Below are 20,971 nucleotides of genomic sequence, written 5' to 3'. Positions count from 1 at the left end.
GGGTACTGGTTCAGAAAAGTTCAATGCCTAACCCACGGTCATACCAGGAGGTCTAGGACTAGAATTAACATATTCTATTTAACCCACTTACTTCAAGGAAATTTTACTGCTCTTAATTTTTTTTTTTTTTTGCTTGGGCAGACACCGGGAATTGAACCCGGGTCTCCGGCATGGCAGGTGAAGATTCTGCCACTGAGTCACTGTTGCACTGCCCCACTCTTAATTTTAATCTGTGCATTTACATAAACCTTTGAGAACAATCAAAGCTGAGCTTTCAAGAAATATATCACCAAAGTAGAAAACCATTTCTTTGATTTTGCTAATAAGTACACAAACTCAAATTAACACTACTATGAGTTACCATAACGCACTTATTAAACTGGTATAAATATAACCATGAAAATCTGATAGTGGAAAGATTGCAGTTCAACATAGTTACTCACTGCTCATAGCTTTGTAAACTGGAAAATAAAGACATCTAACAGGGTAAAGCTTAAGTTCCCTAAATTATTTAAAAATATAAATAATTGGTAATATAAATAAAAGAAGTCATGCTAAGAAAGTAATTCAAACTAAAAAATGTGAAAATTTTAGTTATAGGATGTTATTTAAAATACAAAAGGGTTGGAAAATACTCAACACCTTTTGAGTGGCAAATGGTTTTAAAATGTATTATTTAAACACAATGGAAAATTAAACAGATATAATGCTAAAAAGGAAGATTATTAACAATAGAAAACAGCATACAAATACACTAAGTTATTCAAAAATAGAAACAAAGCATGTATAAAATGATTAAGGGGACAATTACAAGGCTTTATCAAATCAAGGTTGTTGAATACAACTATGTGCAAGGATTAAGATTTTGAGAAACTATAGAAAAATATGAATCATTACTGAATGCAAGTTGAAGGTACTACTAGTGCATTTCTCTCAAAACTATTTTAGTGTTTACTTTAAAAATCTAAATTAGTTTGATCAATGAACAATTTATTTAAGCAAATAAATTTAATTTATATTAGCATGCCTCATATTTCATATCTGAGCTCTGGATCAAACATAAGTGTACCTTACACAAAAATAATCAACTAAGGAGCTATCTTCAATATTTTAATTCTATAAGTAAAATAAAGAAAAAGGAGCACAGAGCGATGCTTGCTGCCCGCCTCTCTCTGCTGTGTGTGCTTTGTGAAGGATTTTTTTTTTTGTTTTTTTTACATGGGCAGGGACCGGAAATCGAATCCGGGTCCTCTGGTATGGCAGGCAAGCGTTCTTGCCTGCTGAGCCACTGTGGCCTGCCGGTGAAGGATGTTTTTAGGGCATTAATTTCCACCAGTGTGATATGAAACGATTTAGATGACTCAGATTTTTCCTGTCTATTCTAAGGGGGCTTTGGCTCTGAAAGAGACACCCATAGCTCTAAGCTCCTCCTGAATACTGCTTTTATCTTCAAAACACATTTGTTTCATTTTATTCCCCACTATTCTCTCTCCCACCCCCCAAAAAAGAAAACTCCTTCTTTGCATTGCTCATGTGCAACTTATTGGGTTTATGATAGTTCAGAAGAAATTAAAGTGGTAATACATCGATCTCAGAGCTGTGCTGAATTGTGAAATCAATACTGAACACGGATCTCTGAGTAATGCTTAAACAAATTCTGATAAGAATTAAATTACAGTTTAGAGTTACCATGGATAGATTTCATTAAAAAAAAAATCTTGATTAAAGGTTCTTATGAGGGAAATAAGTGAAACAGGATGGCAAGACTTTCCATTATTTGAATTCTCCCAGTTATTCTAAGTATGTAATTAAATATTCCCTAGGTAGGTGTTCCTGTTATAAGAATAGTGTAGTAACGGACACCAAAGCTGGCATCAAAGAGTCAGAGAGATCCTATGCCTGCAGTAGTGATTGAGACCCAAAACTACACATTTTAGAAACCCATTATTTAGTTAGATTAAACTTTCTTTAACCTTGTTATACACTCAGGAAAGGAAGCAGAACTTTTTAAAATGGGAATGCAGTACTTTCTGAGAGGTTAAAACAATTTTCCTAAAGTCCATTGTGCTGGTTTGAATCTATGTACCCCAGAGAAGTCACGTTCTTTTAACTCAATTTGTGGGGGCAGACCTATTGAGTGAGACCTTATGATTAGGTGGTTTCCATGAAAATGTGACCCCACCCATTCAAGGTGGGTCTTAATCCATTTACTGGAGCCCTTTAAGGAAGAAACATTCTGGAGAGCGCTCAGAGCTGAGAGAAGCTAAGAGAGAAGGAAAATACCCACAGAGACATTTTAGAATGAAGGACCAGCAGATGTCACCATGTGCCTTTTCCATGTGACCGAGGCAGATGGCAGCAACCTTTCCTCAGAGAAGGTATCCTCTTGATAGTGCTTTAATTTGGACATTTTCACAGCCTTAGAACTATAAATCTGTAACCTAATAAATCCCTTTGAAAAAGCCAATTAATTTCTGGTATATCGAATTCTGGCAGCTTTAGCAAACCAAAACACCCATGCATCTCACTGCAACATGTCAGGTCCTCACATTCAGAAATATTACAAAGGTACAGAGATCTTATAAAAATAAATCTCAGAATAACATGTATTCCATCACCATTTCCTGATCAGGCAAGGTGTGTTTTACATGGATTTCCTCCATTTTCATAACCCTTTGGGTAAAAACTGCAATTATCCTATTATATAGGTAAGGAAAGTGAGGTTTAGAAAGATCTAGTAACTTTCCCAAGGAGATGACGGTTTTAAGGAATTGGGTTAAATTTAAACCTATGTTCTTCACAACATGTTATACTGTCTTACAACAGTCTAGTTAAAAGCAGATGAAAACCAGTCACAAGAGCTACAAAAAACACAGCAGTCTTTGGCCGATTAGTGTAAGGACAAACAGCCTATGGTGTCCATGGGCTCCAGTGACATCACTGCCACAGAGCTCACTGCAATAAATAATTTCATAGCAATGGCTTCAAATCATTGTGAATGACAGTCTACATGCAGGCATAGAATTACGTACAGTCTCTCTGTTTTCAAGAAAGATTTTAAAGGGTAATATTTGAAATATTCTTATTTCCTAAAGAGATAAGTTTTTGTTTACTAGACTTTTCCTTACATGTAATTTACTTATTCCACAGTGATTCCAGACCAACAGGACAAACTAAAACTGTGCGATTTTGTTTAGGACAAACCAAAACCGTGTGTTTGCTATAAAGAAAAATGGGACTAGGATGCATCCCAGTGTGTATAGCCCTGGCACTCACACGGATAATAAAACATAAGTCAGTTTCTTCCTTTCTATGTCTCTGTATTCTCACTTCTAAAGACAGGTATCAGTCAAATGATTTTGAGAATTGTTTTCCAGCTCTAACATTCTGTGACTTTATAATGATGATATATGTTTTAAGTTGCCTCTAGGGAGAAGAATGAAATAAAACTCAACTTAAGAGATGCAAAATGAAAAAAAAAAAAAGAAGAGAGAGAGATGCAAAATGATATCTAATCCTACAAATTTATAATTTAACCTGTGCTATGGATGTCATGGCTACAAAGAGTTACAGACCTGTCAGATTATTGGAAAATACCAATGAGGCCAGAAACTTCTGCAATAAATTTGAACCTTCGTTCTGCAAAACTATGTGCAACTTCAAAGACCTTGTGCTAGGTATTCTTTTATGTTAAAATGCAAAGGCACTAAGGACCAAACCTTGCATCTTTCATATAAACACACACCACTTTTCCACTAATGGGTGTTAAATGGAGAAATTAAAATCATGCTGAAGGATAGCAAAGAAATTTATATTTTAAAAAACATTAGTGTTTAATCAACTAATTGCTGTATCAGAGGACAGTTTAATGTGTCAGTTTAAGACTAAGTAACCTTGCAAAAAGCTAAGATACCATGACTGTATTTTTTAAAGAGTCACCCAGCTATGTGATTAATATACAGCTGCTGTGTTCTTTAAAAAAAGAAAAGAATTATTAGCCCAGTCGGCAGATATACTCACTTCCCTTTTAAGGTGTTCTATAATAAAAGGTTTCTCTGCATCATTAAAAACCTGCTGGGAAATGGGAGGTAGGAAACATCCTGGGTAGCAAAGAGGTGATTCAAAGGGCCCAGGAGATTGAAAGAACACCAACAAGTCCAGAGACTCTTCAGTTTCCCTAAAAATACTGGAGACTTCAAATACAGGGTGAAAGCTAATAATAAGAGGCATGACTTTGATACTTGGGAAACCTTCTGATGTTTCAGGGAGGAACACACTAGCTTGTACCTACATGCTTAAAAGCCACAGGTCAACGATCTTCCCAGCAGACCACTGAGTGAAGTTCAGCCCAACCCAAGGCACTTTTTTGACCTCATGTGACCAGGGGATATAAACAAAGAAAAAAAAAATGAAAATATACCATTTCACACATATTCTGAGGTCTGGGGAAGATGAAAGTTCTGATGGTTCTATTCTATCTTAATTGATTGGTAATCTGCCAAAGAAGACATTTTACAAAGCATCTGAGGATAAGGTCCGGAACTTACAATGTAGCAGGGTTCACAGTATGCTTTCTTTTCCACCGCATAGAAAGGCTGCCCACGGAGCTTATTGTTACAGATGATGCAGGTAAAACAATCCACATGGAAGACCTGATCCATGGCAGTACAGCCTGTACCTTCTCCAACTACATTTTCCCCACAGCGAGCACAGCGGCCTGAAAGAAAAAAAAAGAAAAGGACTGATTGTTAAAACAAACCCCGCTAGACACAAAAGGACAAATATTGTAAGATCTCATGGATATGAAATAATTAGAATAAGCAAATTCATAGAGTTCAGAAACTAGAATATAGGTTACCAAGGAATGAGATAGGGGTAAGGAATGGGGAGTTAATGCTTCAATTGCAGAGTGCCTATTTGGGCTGGTGGAAAAGTTTTCGTGATGATGATGGTGATGGTAGCACAGCATTGGGGACATAATTATCAGCTCTTGTATTTATATTTAGATGCGGTTAAAAGGGAGAAGTTCAGGTTGTAGTTACGTTGCGAGAATAAAAATTAAAAATGAGCCTCTATTTTATACATGATTTTTCTGTAGACCTACAACTTCTCTGATAAAAAAGAAAAGAAAAAAGTTATTCAAAAAAAGAGAACAAACCAAGGAATACTTCAATCCTTCTGAAGAAGCCAACATGGTAGCAGATTTATAATGTTGTCAGCAGCAGTAGAACCACTACTACTGCCACCTCCACCACCACAGGGATCATCAGGAGAGCCACCACTATCCTTTGCTGGCAAGATGGGTTGTTTGTTTGTTTCGGGTGCATGGTCTGGGAATCGAACCCAGGTCTCCTGCATGGAAGGCATGTACCCACGATGGGGTTTTTACATGCATGAATCAGTCAAAGAAACTGATCCTCAGAGGTCAAGGTCCCACAGAAAGTGACTGAGTCAAACTCAGGTCTGAGTTCAAGTTCAGTACTCATTCCGCTCTACCCCATCTGCCTCTCATTTCACATGCGAGTATAAGAGGAACATGAGGGTGGAAGGCACAGTCTATAGAAGAGTCTAGGAAAGCTTTTTCTTGAAAAGTCTATGCATCCAGTTAAACAGAGGGAACTGGGTTTAAACTCAAACTCCAGTTCCTTTCACAAAGGTCCTGCTTGTAAAAGCTCTGTTGCAACCCTGGGCAATAGGCAGATCACAAGAAAGACTTTCAATTTTTGGACAGCTTTGACTGCCTTCTGGGCCCTCACAGAACAAGCCTCATCTCTCTTATTCTTAGTTAGAACATCCCTGTATCTTACAACAGGTTCACACATTGTAGAGTTCTGAATTCTCTACTAGCCCTGGGCTAGTACAGTCCAGTGTTCTGGAAAATTCCTGCCTTCTTAGATCAAGTAATAGGGCTTCTGGCCCACATATGAACTTTGGGGTTTAGGTTAAAAAATCATTAAAATTTTTAAAATAATAACATACAATAAAATACAAGAAACAGTTGTATCACTGTGAGGCATTACTGAGTCTTTCACCCAGATATCTAAATCTGGGCTCCATCATGGGAGAGTTGAGCCTGACGTCAGATCTATATTCAGCTTCCCTTCTTATTCTATTCTTCCATTAACTTAGAAAGTCTTAACAAGTAATTACAGCTCACTGGGAATGTCACACGTGTCTGCAGGTTTTTATAAATAAGCTGTAGCCACTTGAAAGTTACAGCAAACACAGTACTTCATATGCGTCAGGGACAGTTCTAGGTCCTCTATACGTATTAACTTACTTAATATTCATAACAACCCAGCATGGCGGGTACTATTATCCTCATTTCATAGATGAGGAAACTGAGTCACAAAGTGGTTAGGTAACTTTAAACCCAAGCAGTCTAGCTTCAGCATCTTTGCTTTAACCACTAGGCTGCATTTCCTCTTACTGCTTCTGCGGATCACGACTGAACCCAGATCTGATATTATGGAGCAATTTCTCACTGAAGACTGCTTTCAGCATGCCATCATGTTGGACTGACAACCATTTCACACTAAAAAATGGAGGGCTAAAGGTTTCAGCTTAGGAGAAAAGAGGCAAAAATATTTCTAATCCCTTTGGTTGTACTTCGCCCGGGAAAATATTTCTTTTATTCTGTTGCAGGATTTGGATGTGTCTTTTAAATATTGCCCAAACTGTACATCATTAATTTCTTTGTTTAAGAAGTAAGAAATATTAAGTGCTGGAAAAGAATTAAAAACTCTTAGAAACTCCATTACAGCTGATAGTATTATGAAATCTTGATATCACATTCATGACATCTGCTAAAATAATTATTGCATATTATTTGTAATAAATTTTGTGGCTGGTTTTACAAACTTCTGTGACAACACTTAACTCATACCTGGTTTTTATTATAAGATGTATAATGTGGAAAGATGCCTTTAAAAGTTTGGACTTTCCCTGAATTTAGACACAAAATTAAGATGTTACATATAACACTATTTTTGTGATTTTTCTGGGAAAAAAAAATCTCAAAAGGTTTACTAGAAAATTCACTGTGCTATGTTTGAAAATGTTACAATTCTGAAAGTTTCAGCCATCATTGACAATGTCTCATAACAGAAAACATCTTAGGCATCAGAAGCAAATGGATCACCAAATCAGAAAATCTAATTTTTTAAAGATTCATCATCATAGTTACTATTCAAACTTTTTTTTACCTGCTCATATAAAATCACCTTTGTCCCAGCATGTACAGACTAACTTCTATTATTTATGTGGTAATCCTGCTCACTAAAATTTGCATTAATAATGTTATTCTAAAGTAGTATTTTTGGTATGTTTTGTTGTTATTATTATTATTATTATTACTTCAATGAACCATATTCCAATCACTTATCTATTTTGTTGAACTGAAGAAATAATACAATACAAAATAATGAAAAATGCAAGTTTAGCAGAAGTAGTAAAAACATGATATGAAAATACTGAGCTCAATAGCATTGTTACTTATCACTGGCTAAACATACCAATCACCACAGATTTTGTGATGCATGTACATCTTTTAAGAATGCAATAATTAATAAGAACTTCTTCATTTTATATTTTGAATTTGTTAAATGCAGGTTAACAAAATTATTTTCATTTATTACTTTTTCACTTTCTTCAAATTGCACCCCTTGAGAGTTTGTTAGGGACTACTAATAATCTGTGGACCGTACTTTGTGACAAAAAAAAATAGTTCTGCCTGAACGTTATCAACTAACAATGATGAGAGTCTATGAGGCAGGTAGAGGGAGCAGTTCTGATTCAGGTCAAGGATGCCCAGAGTTCAGTAACTGGAATCCAAGAGCCTGAGCCTCCATGGTTTATGGAGAGGCTGATGACCACCCACGCACATCTGTAAGAGAACTTCAGTCACTGGTTCAAAGGAGAGGTATGAGCAGAGTTCTTAAGGTCAGGCTGAAAAGAGAAATTTTCTATCTATTCCATAGTATTTTCCTAGTACTATATTCTACTTTGGTTGAATACAAAAAGGGATCAGACGACGCCACTGTCTTATGCAGTCATTAACAAGGCAAAAATCACATGACAAATGTATAAAGCACCATATGATAAAGTGCCATGGAAATGTGGAAGGAATAACATATATGAGAGAATGTAAGGAAAGGTTTTGTGGAGAAAGAGGCAACTGAGCTAAACCTTAAATGATGGCATTTTGCAGGTGGAGATGGGAGAGAAAAACATTCTAGTTTCTTCTAAGAGGGAAGAAGTGACTGTGACTTGTTGGATCTTAAAACTTTGGACTGTCATAGTTCTGGCACATCATGGTTTTGTCTTCTCAGCCATGAAAGCAGATGGACTGTATTCATAAGGAACAATTTTCTCCTTTACATTTTGGAGAATATCATTCCTGAGTGGGTGAGGCTAATGTGCTGGACTCAGGCTTGACCAGATCTGCTGTCTCCCGTATTTTTCCTATTCTTGGGAGAAATTGGGGACACCAGCCGCAAGGGCAGTCTGTCTGGCACCTTTAAAATCACAAGCACAGAAAAAGAATGAAGAACAAAAAATAAAAATAGCCCTACACATCAGCAGGATAGAAAAGGTGCCTGAATGTTCCCTTTTCACATTAACACAAATTTACAAAGTACACCTTTTAGGGAGGCAGTAAGAATGGAAAGAAAGTTACTCAAGCATCATGTATTCTTGCCTCTTGGGGGCCTTACAGTACACATCATTAATCACATACCACAGTCTCATCACTTGTCTTTCAGACAAGAGTCTCAGCACTTTTAAATGAGAAAAACCAGGGGAATGGTACCAGACAAGAAGGTAAAAGGGCATGAAATAAATATAGTTGATTAGAGGTCAGTAGGATGCTGAAGCTCAAGTCCAGAAGTTTGTTGGTACTTAGCATCTCTATCAAAAGGCCCAGGGACTCAGGACCAGACAGCTTGGAGAGAATTTCATTAGTGAATTAAGATTCCCAAACCACAAAAGCAAAGCTTATTTCTATAAATATGTTACCTTATATTGACAGGGCAATCAGCTATGGGGTCCTTTCACCTCTCACTTTCTCTCCCACCCATACTCACAGCAATCTCTGCAATGTCTCTGAAATGCTTCCCTTGTACCATGTGCCTGAATAAGGCTGGTACCTTTCACTGACCCATTGCAATGGCTTCTTGATTATTTCCATTTCTCTGATTTACATTCTCTTACAACTAGAAGGGCTGAACAGACATCTGAATACATGAGTTAAGTCTGGAATGTTAGATAAAATTGGGTCAAGTCATTTTTAGGAATTGCATGGGTGGATGGTGACATTCCTGCAAAGCAACAGGTTGAGCAAGCAAGGTAGGATATTAAGACATGGGTATTCTTTTTCATTCATTCTATTTTCTCTTTTGGTAACATGAGGTCTTCTATTTCCTCTAGCATCAATGTATGCTGCTCATGTTTTACTAGGAATTTGTGCATTTCATTTAAGTTGTCTTATTTGTTGGCATATATGTTGTTCATGGTATCCTTTCATGAACTTTTTATTTCTGTGTGGTCAGTAGTAATGTATCCCTTATTTCTGATTCTATTTATTTGTATTTTCTCTCTTTTATTTTTCTTTGTCAGTCTAGCTAAGGGTTTGTCAATTTTTTTAATCCCTCAAAAAACCAACTTTTGGTTTTGTTAATTCTCTCTATTGTGTTGTTGGTATTCTCAGTTTCATTTATTTCTCCTCTAATTATTTGTTATTTCTTTTCTTCTGCTTGCTATGGGATTAGTTTGTTTTTCTTTTGTTAGTTCCTCCAGGTTTGCAGTTAAGTCTTTGATTTTAGCTCTTCTTTTTTAATGAAGGCATTTAGGGATATAAATGTCCTTCTCAGCACTGCTTTCAAAACATCCCACAAGTTTTACCATGTTGTTTCTCATTTTCATTTGTCTTGAGATATTTACTGATTTTTCTTGCAAGTTCTTCCCTGACCCACTGATTATTTATGAGTGTTGTTTAATTTCCATACATGCGTGAGTTTTCCAGCTTTCTCTGCCTGTTACTGATTTCCAGCTTCATTCCATATGATGAGAGAAAGTTCTCTGTACCATTTCAATCTTTAGAAGTGTATTGAGCCTTGTTCTGTGACCCAAGATGTGGTCTATCCTGGAAAATAATTCATGAGCATTTGACCAGAATGTATGCCCTGCAATTTGGGGGTGCAATGTTTTCTATATAAACATATAGGTCTAGATTACGTATCATATTATCCAAGTTCTCTATTTCCTTACTGATCCTCTATCTAATTGCTCTGTCTATTGATGATAGTGGTGTACTGAAGTCTCCAACCAATATCGTAGAGATATTATTTATCCCTTCAGTTTTTCCAATGTTTGCATTAGGTATTTTGGGGCACCCTGGTTAGGTGCATAAATATTTATAATTGTTATTTCTCTAGGTGGAGTGGATTGCCCCCTCCCCATTTATTAATATATACACTGTCCTTCTTTGTCCTTTATAACAGTTTTGCATTTAGAGTCAATTTGGTCCAATATTAGTATAGCTACCCCAGATCTTTTTTGGTTATTGCTTGCATTGTATACATTTTTCCAAACTTTTACACTCAATCCATTTGTGTCCTTGCATCTAAGGTGAATCTCTTGTAGACAGCATATAGATGAATCATACATATATATGATTCATACATATATGAATCATGAAAGAAATATATATACATATATTTATTTATTTATTTTTCTTTTTCTCACATGAGCAGGCACCAGAAAATGAACTCAGGCCTCCGGCATGGCAGGCGAGAACTCTGCCATTGAGCCACCGTGGCCCACCCGAATCATATATATTTTAAATCCATTCTGCCAATCGAGTCTTTTGATTGGGGAATTTAATCCATTAACATTCAATGTTATTACTGAAAAGGCAGTTTTTACTTCAACCATTTTACCCTTTCATTTTTATATATCAGATCTTATTTTTGTCTTTTTTGTTTAACCTTTTAGTTACCTTTACTGATAATCATCATTTCCACATTCTCTACTCCAAGCTTCTCTCTCCTTTCGGCCTGTAGAACTCCCCTTACTATTTCTTGTAGGGCAGGTATCTTGTTGACAAACTCTCTAAGTTTCTGTTTACTTGTGACTATTTTAAACTTTTCCTCATTTTTGAAGGACAGTTTTGCCAGATGAAGAATCCTTGGCTGGCAGTTTTCCTTTTTCAGTACCTTAAATACATCTTACCACTGCCTTCTAGACTCTATGGTTTCTGAGGAGAAATTGGAATTTAGTCTTATTGATTGTCCCTCTCATGTGATGAATTATTTTTCTTTAGCTGCTTTCAGAATTCTCTCTTTATCTTTGGCATTTGACATTCTGATTATCATGCATCTCAGAGTAGGAAGGTCTATTCAGATTTATTCTCTTTGGAATATGTTTTCCTTCATGGATATGTATATTTAGGTTTTTCATAAGAGCTGGGGCATTTTTGGCCATTATTTCATCAAATATTCTTTCTTCTCCTTTTCCCTTCTCTTTTCCTTCTGTAACACCCATGACATGTATGCTTGTGTGCTTCATGCTGTTACTCAAATCCCTGATATGTTACTAATTGTTTTCTATTCTTTTCTCTATCTGTTCTTCTGAATGATTTCAGTTGTCTTTGTCCTCTAGTTCATTGATTCATTCTTCTGCCTATTCACATCTGCTATTGCATGCCTCTCGTTTATTTTTAATATCTTGTATTGTGTCTTGCATTTCCATAAGTTCTGTTATATATTTCATTTCATATTTTCACATTATTCTTTATGCTTACCCAAAGTCTTCTTAATATCCTTTACCTTATTAGTCATATTTTCTTTTATCTCCTTGAATTGATTTAGGAGATTTGTTTGAACAGCTTTGACTAGTTGTTCCAAATTCTGTGTCTCCTCCAAAGTTTTAATTTATCCCCAACTGAGCCATATTTTCATGTTTATACATATGTCTTATAATTTTTTCCGTTATCTAGACATCTGCATATCTTGACGGTTTTACTCTGAAGGTCAGCTTCTCTGTCTAAGATTTTAAGATTGATTGGCTTTGTGCTGATGTTCTTCTCTGACTCTTGGTTCAATTGCCTGTGTTTGATTAATTAGATTTTTCAGTTCTTCATCTGGTCCTGGTTCTAGAATTTTCAAAAGCTCCCAGGTAATTCTAATGTTTAGCCACGTTGAGCCACTGTTCCAAGGGGGTACTTCTTTCTGGACCACTTGCCAGAGTAAAAGCTGGCAAGTCCAGCAGCAGTTTTCATCTACATGCAAAAAAGTTCAGAGACAGCCTGTGTGACAATGATTTGGCTGGCAAAAAAGTTCTGTGGCATCATAATACCTGATATTTTTCACTACACACCAGGAAAGGAGCAGTACTGTTATAACTCTACACCAGTGGGAGAAATGTTGAACTTTCAGAGACAGGCAAATTAAAAAAACATTTTAGACCAAAGTAAGAAATTAAGCTAAGGGTGAAAAAAAACACAGATCAGTCAACAAAATTTTCAGGGAGAGATATTCAGGAATGGGTGGACAAAGGATTGGGCAACAAAGATGAGTTAAAACTCTTTGTGCAAGCTGAGCTGTCTTATTGATAAAGAGAAGTTATGATGAAGTCTAACCACAAGGCGGTTCACTTATAGACATTTGCTTAGGCAGGACCTTTGAGTGAGGGTAAATTGTGAGGGAGAATCCCACAAAGGGTTGCAAAAGCAAGAATGTTTCACTGATTTGAATATGCTGCAATTGTGAAGAAATGTATCAAAGATGTAAAAGAAAATTCAATGTAGATTTTTTCTGTGCAAGGTACAGTCCTAAGCACTTAAAATTTCTTATTTAAGGCTATCAACTAGTATCTGTTGTCCTCATTTTTTTTTTCCACAATCCCGCAGTCACACTTGTAATAGTTATATCTTCATACAATCGTCTTAAGAACCTAGGCTACTGGAACACAGCTCAACAGCTTCAGGTACTTCCTTTTAGCCACTCTAATACACCATAAACCAAAAAGTGGATATCTATATAATGCATAAGAATAACCTCCAGGATAACCTCTCAACTCTGTTTGAAATCTCTCAGCCACTGACACTTTATTTTGTCTCATTTCTCTCTTTTCCCTCTTGATCAAGAAGGCTTTCTCAATCCCATGATGTTGGGTCCCGGCTCATCCCAGGATTTCTGTCTCACACTGTCAGGGAGAGTTACACCCCTGGGAATCATTTCCCATGTAGAGGCAGGAGGGCAGTGAGTTCACCTGCTGAGTTGGCTTAGAGAGAGAGGCCACATTTGAGCAACAAAAAAGATTCTCTAAGGGTGACTCTTAGGGCTAATTTTAAGTAGCCTTAGCCTATTCTTTGCAGGAATAAGCTTCATAGGAGTGAACTTCAAGACTGAGGGCTCAGCCTATTGATATGGTTGTCCCCACTTCTTGCAAGAATGTCAGAAATTCTCCAAATGGGGAAGTTGAATATTTCCTCCTTTCTCCCAAGTCCCCCAAGGGGACTTTGCAAACACTTCTTTATTCACTACCCAAATTACTCTGGGACTTATCAAGGCATCTCACTAACCTGGACAAACCAACAAAATCTCACACCCTATTCAAGATTCCATGTACTTATGGTGTTCAACTAAACTGTGCTGTTCTCATGTTATAGATGAGAATGCTAAGGTTGAATCCCTAGACCCAGGTCTCAAAGGTAAAATGAGGTGGGGTAGAGGCTGGAACCAGGACTGACTTCTAAAGCCCATTTCCTTAACTAGTGTGTGTTTTTCTAGGAATGTGTTTTCCTATTCCATCATAACGCTGATGTTTCCAGCATTCCTTGAGTGGGGCCTCTCCCGACTGCAGAGAAAGAAGAGTGAGGGCCATGACTGCTCATTTCTGCAATGCCCAAATCTCAGGAGATGCTCCTGAACTAGGGGATCTTCTACAGGTGGGGAATCTAGTACAGGCGAGCACCCTTTATAGCAGGCCTTCAAGCACTGCATCTCAAACAATGGCTTCACAACAGGAAAGTTTTTTTGAAAAGTACTGTCACCCATGCTCCACTCCAGAAATCCTCCTGGTTTGGCCTGCTGTGTGGCTCTGAACTAACCACTTTTTTATTTTATTTTTTATTAATTTTTAAATTTAAAAAAATGACAAGAAAGAAACACAAACATTCTTAACATATGATCATTCTGCTCTACATATATAATCAATAATTCACAATATCATCACATAGTTGCATATTCATCATCATGATCATTCCTTAGGAACATCTGCATAAATTCAGAAAAAGAAATAAAATGAAAACAGAAAAAAAACGAAATAACCAATTTTAGAGGCTCTCCAGGTGATTGCAGTGTGTGGTAGGTTTAAAAGACACTGCCCTAAAGGGAACTGTGGGAGTGTGTGTTGCACAAAGCACAGTTCATCCTGAAGTATTCTTAGGAGGCAATAATGCCGACTGCCAAAAGACCTGGCCCTGTGGAGCTATATCCTGGAAAACTTTGAGAAACTACAACCCTAATTTTGGGCTGACAGAGACAGTGAGGTGAGCACCATCTATACGGGTCCCAAACCTTCTCTGAAGTAATGAACATGCACATACAGAGTAGTCATGACAACAGCTTTCTGCAACTTCCAGTCTTGGGGAAAACAGCCCCCCCCCAAAAAAAAGAAAGAAAAGAAAGTAAAATAAAACAAGCAGGAAAAAAAAACAAAACCCAAACAATCCATTGCTATGTAGTTTGAGATAATATATAGTGTCCTTTAAACAAAATTAAATATGACATGGCATTAAGGAAATCAGACAGAACTGTGAGTGTTGACTTTATTACTTACTACCAATGGGACACTGGACAAGTTTCCTAAATTTTCTAAGCCTGAGATTCCTTGTCTCCAAAAACAAAGCTGCTAAGTAGACTCATTCACTAGCCAGGTACTCTTAGTTGAGTCAGCCAGCCAGTCATTCTGTCCATCCCTCAATGCGTGCATTGACAGTGCCAAGAACTGTGCAAAGGGATCAACTTTCCTGAGTCCCTGTAAAAAGTCGATGAAAACAACTTCCTTGACTACCTGACCAGGTAGTTAATAAAAGTAGTAGCCAGAAAGGGGCAGAGTCCTGTTTCTCCCTCCCTCCAACTACAGGAGGCACATGTCACCTTCAATATATCTGAATTACTAGAGCTCACAATAATTAGGGTCAGAGAGCTGCATGCTCAGGACTATCTTCTAAAGACGATAATTAATGTGTGGATAATAGAGGCAGATGAATCATTGAGGGAGTTATGCACAGTTTATATTCGCCAATGTCTTACTAATCGAATGTACTGCTAACAATTCAATCCAGATCCTACAAAAGTTTATGGACTCTGGAGTGATGATAATAATAGTCAATCTTTATTCAGCACTTATGTGCATGGCCTTGGTGTAATTGCTTAAATGTACGAGTTCACATAATCTTTCCAACAACCATATGATGTAGGTCTTATCATCATCTCTACTGGAGTTGAAGAAACAGTGGCCTGGAGAGATTAAGTCATGTGCCCAAAGCCACAGAAATAAAAACGGCTGGAACTGAGGACCAGGCTGTCAAGCTTCAGAGCCCATCCAAATTACTACTCCTCTAAACTGGCCTATTACTTCAGTACTCCAAAATTCCTAAAAAACATCCACGTTGGCAGGAAACTTACATAAATCTATGAACGTCCTTTTCAGGGATATCAGTTTTTATGTTGGCTAAAACAAAATTTCACTTCCAATTGATTTCTGCACGTGGATATTTTCATATTTCCATTGTTAACTTTTAATCTATTGTTCTATATATAAAATTCAGTTCATGACTGATCTGTTAAGAGAAAAATCAATATTTACAAGTACTGTTGCAACTGCTATTCCAATGATTATTTCTGACTTATGATTAGAATCTGTTCCACAATATCTCTCAGCAGAATTTTTCTTTCCCTTAAACTCTACTCAGAATCCAAAAGTACTCAATTTGTCCAGTCACTTATAGCTTTTGGGCTGGAAAATCTCCAAATGTTTTCTTGTTATTTGAGAGCAAACCTAAGACTGAGGGAACCCAATGGGACTTTCTAAAGCTATTGAATTTCAGTGCCCAACTACAGCCACAAATTTCCCTTTATGAGATTAACAAGTACCCATATATTTATACAGTGCTTTATAACAGTAAAGGTATTTTGTTATTCATCAATATATTTGATCCTCTCAACTATTGGGGGCAGGCAAAGCTGGGGCTCATTAATAATAATGAGGGGTTATTCTCATTTTAACAATGAAAAAAATAGATACTTAGTGTTTAATGGTGTATAAAACTAGTACAGTGTGTGGTATAAGACTATCTAGACTTATATAAGATCCAACAGAACTCAGTCATAGGAATATATTTCAAGAATAGTGGAATCCACCTACATATTATGAAATAATCATATTGACACTAAGATAAGGAGCCACAGTTTGCAGTTAGAGAAGTACAAATCTTCTTGCTAAGGGGCATTAGGGCTTGGCAAGCATCCCTCTTAACATTCCTACTTTTTTGTTTCAAAAAAGAAGAAAGCATACCAACAAAAGTGTTAACATTAAGTAGATCCTCTGGATAACTGCATCACAGATATTTAAACCTTTAGGCAAAGGAATCGGCATTTCACTTGCAGTTTTCTCAATTGATCGTGTCATTTTTCCTAACTTGGGCATCCATGTGACTTACAGTATCTGCCTCCATGGGGGGATACTATGTAGAAATCAGACCAAAGGGCACTGGTGGTGGTGATCGTGAAAGTTATAACTGCCATTACTTCCCAAGTTTCTGATATACGAGACTGAGAGAAATCCTGTGAGTTCATGTAGGATTTCATATTTCCCATGTTCTCATTTGAATCTTATAATAAGTTTAAGACCTAGATAAGGCAATTGTTCTCTTTTTAACTGATAAGTTAACCAGGAATAAGCTTATGTATGACTTGAGGAATCGGTAGCAGAGTAGGAATACAAAACCAATTCATCTGGCTTCCAAGTCCATGGTCTTTGAGCTCACTGCATACAAACCTGGCACTAGACCCAAGATGAGCCAATTTTTAAGCTGACTCTATTTCACTACGAAGTCAATTAGTTGTTTTTGGCCTTTGGTTTCTTCATTCAGTGCTCAGATGCCATAATACATTGTTAAGTGGTTTAAAGGGTCCTATAAGGTAAGAGGCATGCGGAAAACTCAGAAACATTAATCCAAACTTCTCATTTACAGATTCAGAAGTAAAGGCACAGAGAGAGACAATGCCTTCCTTAAGACCCTGCAGAAAGTCAGCAGTAGAGATGAGACCTGAATCCAGGCTGCCAGGATCTCCACATAGCACACTTTCGCAGCTGCACATGGCACACAACTATCTCCTAGAAAAGCTACTGCAAATATTACTTTCTTCCCACTAGCAGGCGCTGTTGCCTGAGCATGAAGAACTGCCTCCACACAATGGCGAGATTTCATTGTAAATGGGAGCATTGTCTGCAACACTGCAAAGCCTACTACTTCTGTAATTCCAAGACAAGGCTGTCTCCATTACCACCTGAATAAAGACAATCCCTCCCTTTCCCTCTGCAGCACCTTGGTGTGTCCTGGTGAGTGTCACAAAAAGCAGAGGAATGGCTTCAGGATCTGACGTAGCTGGCCGGCTTCTGCAGAAGTACAAAGCCAAGGCTCTGGGACTTTGGCCCTTAACACCTGTCCCTGTTTGGTCATGGCTGGTCTGAGCTGATTTTGTTTCTAAACTGGAGTTATTTATGACATTTCATTTGATAAAAGGCTTCCAGTTTTGACTGACTGCTTGATTTAAGAGTAAGAAATTACTCAAATGGAATAACTGGTAGATCTGTGGTTTGAAGACCAGATTCTAGTCCTGGTCCCATTATACATGATCTGCGTCTTAGAGTGGACATTTTTCAGGTATCTAAGCCACACGCGAAACAGGAACAGTAATCTCAGCCCTAGGTAACTCAAAGTGTACCGGGAGGAATACGTGTATTCCAAAAGAGGAATACGTGTATTCCAAAATGTAAAAGACAACAAAATGTAAGGAATTCTTCCAAGATACAATTATTTTGTAGTGACAAAATAATTTCTTTTGCTCTGATCATTGATATCAATCACATGCACAATAGGGCAAAATGTACTTATCTGGGACTTCCATCCAGAGGCCACGCACTAGGGAATTCTGATGCAAAATTAACAAGATGAAATGCAGTATTGATGTGACTGGATAGTGTTTGAGGGTATAAGCTCCTTGCAAACGCTGGCAATGCGGTTTAGATTCTCAGTGAAGTGGGCAGATGGATGCCACAAATACTTGATACATGATGTGACATGAGAGTGAAGGGAGAGCTACGGGCAGGGCATGGAGTCTTATGACCTCAGGCCATCCCCACTCTTGAGTCTGTAAAATCCCTCTTGCTCAACTGCAGTCTGCACTTGGTTCCATCTCTGGCACTTGCATAAGCAACACTAAGCTCTGTGAGCACTAAAATGATGTCTAGGGAACAGTTATTAATACACGTACGTATGCACACAGTATGTGAAAATATGCAAGATTGAAAGTGATTAGTGTATTACTTTCAGGTAATACTTCCCACCGGGACTATACTCCTGAAAAAATTCCTCTCTCGCTCTCAAGAAAACTGAACAGTCATCACTGTCATTTACCAGAATGTTAAGGATAAAAATGGTGTCAATTTTAAGGAAACACACTTCTCAATTTTCTTTGTTAACATCTGAATAAAACATGAGAGGGTTCCTACTTTCCCTCTCTCCCCTTTATTCAGAGAATAACTCTCCTTCACAATCCTGCTTTGGATGAGAGAGGAAATAAACAGTTGCCCTTACTGGCCACATAGAGATTAGCAGAATTACTGAGTTTTAAAGTAGAAAAGTAGAAATTCCATTCTAGCAAACTCCACTGGCTATATTATCATTTCTGAGTTACAGGGCAATGTTTTATAATAAGAACACAGCAAGAAATCACATTTCCACCCTATAGGAGCTTATAATCCTGTGAGATTATTAGAGGAAGCAGCAGAAAAAAAAAGGAACAGAAAGCTCTACACGGAGGGATTACGTTAGGATTGAAGGAACACTTTCTGGACCATATGAGAGTTAAGAAAAAATGGAACGCTTCCTTAGGAAACCAAGTAGCTGGGCAGCTGTATCTTTTCTCTGTATCTGCCATCTACCAAATGAATACATTGAATTAAGTGGTTTCTGAGCACCTTCACAGTGTTAAGTTTTTCATTTTAAGACAAATTTATCGCATGAACAAACAAATTGAATCTAGATTAAGACTGCCTGCTGGGAGGGGGAATCTACTCAGTGTTGATCTCTGGGCAAACCTTCAAGACCCCAAATTTGCTGAAAACCATAGAAGCTATGAAATAAAATAAATGAGAAGACTGGGTAATAAGGATGTTCGATTTATGTCAATGGAGTATTTCTGGGTAATTCCTCTTGTACTAATGTAGTTTCCATATTTAGATGATCACAGTCAGTAAACATTTAATTTTTACAGGATGACTAATACCCAAGTGTCTAATAACTGGCAAGATAAGTCAAGGGTTCTCCTTTACTAAGGCTTATAGGGAGCTCCCAAAAACCGTGTAAATTCACAGAAACTGTAGAAAAACAGATAAACTCAGTAATGCGTTCTTGCATCAGTGCTTTTATTTGAAGTTCTGTCTTGGGCAAGAGATACCACACAGGGGGAAGGGCAAAGTTGAAGGTCTTTAGCAAAAATTTGGACTGTAAACATGGGTAGGCATTATCAGAATTCTGCTAAGTTCAAAGAAGAGATAGTTACAACAAATACAGCTTGCTTTATTTCTGAAACAAAACTGTGCACATTTGTGGCCATACTACTAATTAACCTGTAGACTGTTCCTTTCATCTATTCAGTTTGTTTTTCTCCCCCTTGTTGCAACATGTTGGGGTTATTTTTCCCATCTGGAATATACTCAGACTCTTCTCTTACAGGCACTGGAGAGTAGAATGGTACTAATGATTAAGGAAAGGAGAGACTGACTTGTACAGGAAGATTAAAGGAGCTATATATGTACACATAACGAGGCTGAGGGTATGACTAAGGAGTGCCATGATGATGATCTATAAATATTGTAAAGGTGTAAACACTGAGGAATAATTTAGCTTGGTGCAGGTGGTATAACTGGGAGAGATGGTATATCTTAAAGAAAAGGAAAGCTCTCTATTAAAGAAAAAAAATTAAAGCACAAAATGTTATCCATGAAAGAAAACAAAATTGGAACACAAAGGGCAGGTGAATGAGTAATGGAATGAGTCAGAAGACTTGGGCTTAGGGGTTGGCTTTACCATATGTAGGTGGATGACCTTGGAAAGGTCATTTAACTCAACCAGGCCTGAGTTCCATGTAAATTAAATGACTGAAGTAGAAATGGAGATTTCTAAAGCATGCTCCAAAGAACCCTAAGAGTTCTTAAGATTCTGTCAGAGTGGTGGGGAATGAAAAGAAGGCTGAAGGGCAGCAGTGACTGACTAGAGCAGATGTAGAGTTTCATCACTACATCATCAGCTTCCTCAGAATAATTTGTTAAGGGATTTATTGACTTAAAGTAAAAAAGTTTGAAAGAGGTATTGAAGATTATTTCTAAGATGCAATTTCAAAAACACTTCTGACATGGGAGAAGACTCATTAAAGTTATACATATACTACATTTTTATTGGAGGCCTACTATGTGCCAACACTGTAGATATAGAAAAAGACAAACTTCTTCCCTCATGTAACTCTAAGTGGAACTTTCATATAGGGATACCAACAATTCATAAACGAATTGAAAAATAACTCATATAATTTCCTTGAAGACTGAAAACAATTAACCAATTTAACATTTATTGAGCACTAGACTACCAATCATGAAGACTTAATGACAGATAATTTAGAGG

General features: G+C 37.3%; 1 protein-coding gene across 7 annotated transcripts in view; it reads right to left on the bottom strand.

Moving 5' to 3' along the window:
* Nucleotides 1-20,971, bottom strand: part of LPP (LIM domain containing preferred translocation partner in lipoma) — a 696,418-nt gene that overhangs the window by 97,934 nt on the left and 577,513 nt on the right. For all 7 annotated transcript variants that reach the window (XM_077117865.1, XM_077117860.1, XM_077117864.1 and 4 more), the window contains one exon: nt 4,548-4,717. In XM_077117865.1, the coding sequence (XP_076973980.1) occupies nt 4,548-4,717 (170 nt within the window). The remainder of the gene's footprint in view (nt 1-4,547; nt 4,718-20,971) is intronic.

Source organism: Tamandua tetradactyla, chromosome 10 (genome assembly GCF_023851605.1).
Source record: "Tamandua tetradactyla isolate mTamTet1 chromosome 10, mTamTet1.pri, whole genome shotgun sequence".
Lineage (NCBI taxonomy): Eukaryota > Metazoa > Chordata > Mammalia > Pilosa > Myrmecophagidae > Tamandua > Tamandua tetradactyla.
This window is presented reverse-complemented; position numbering and strand designations above follow the sequence as displayed.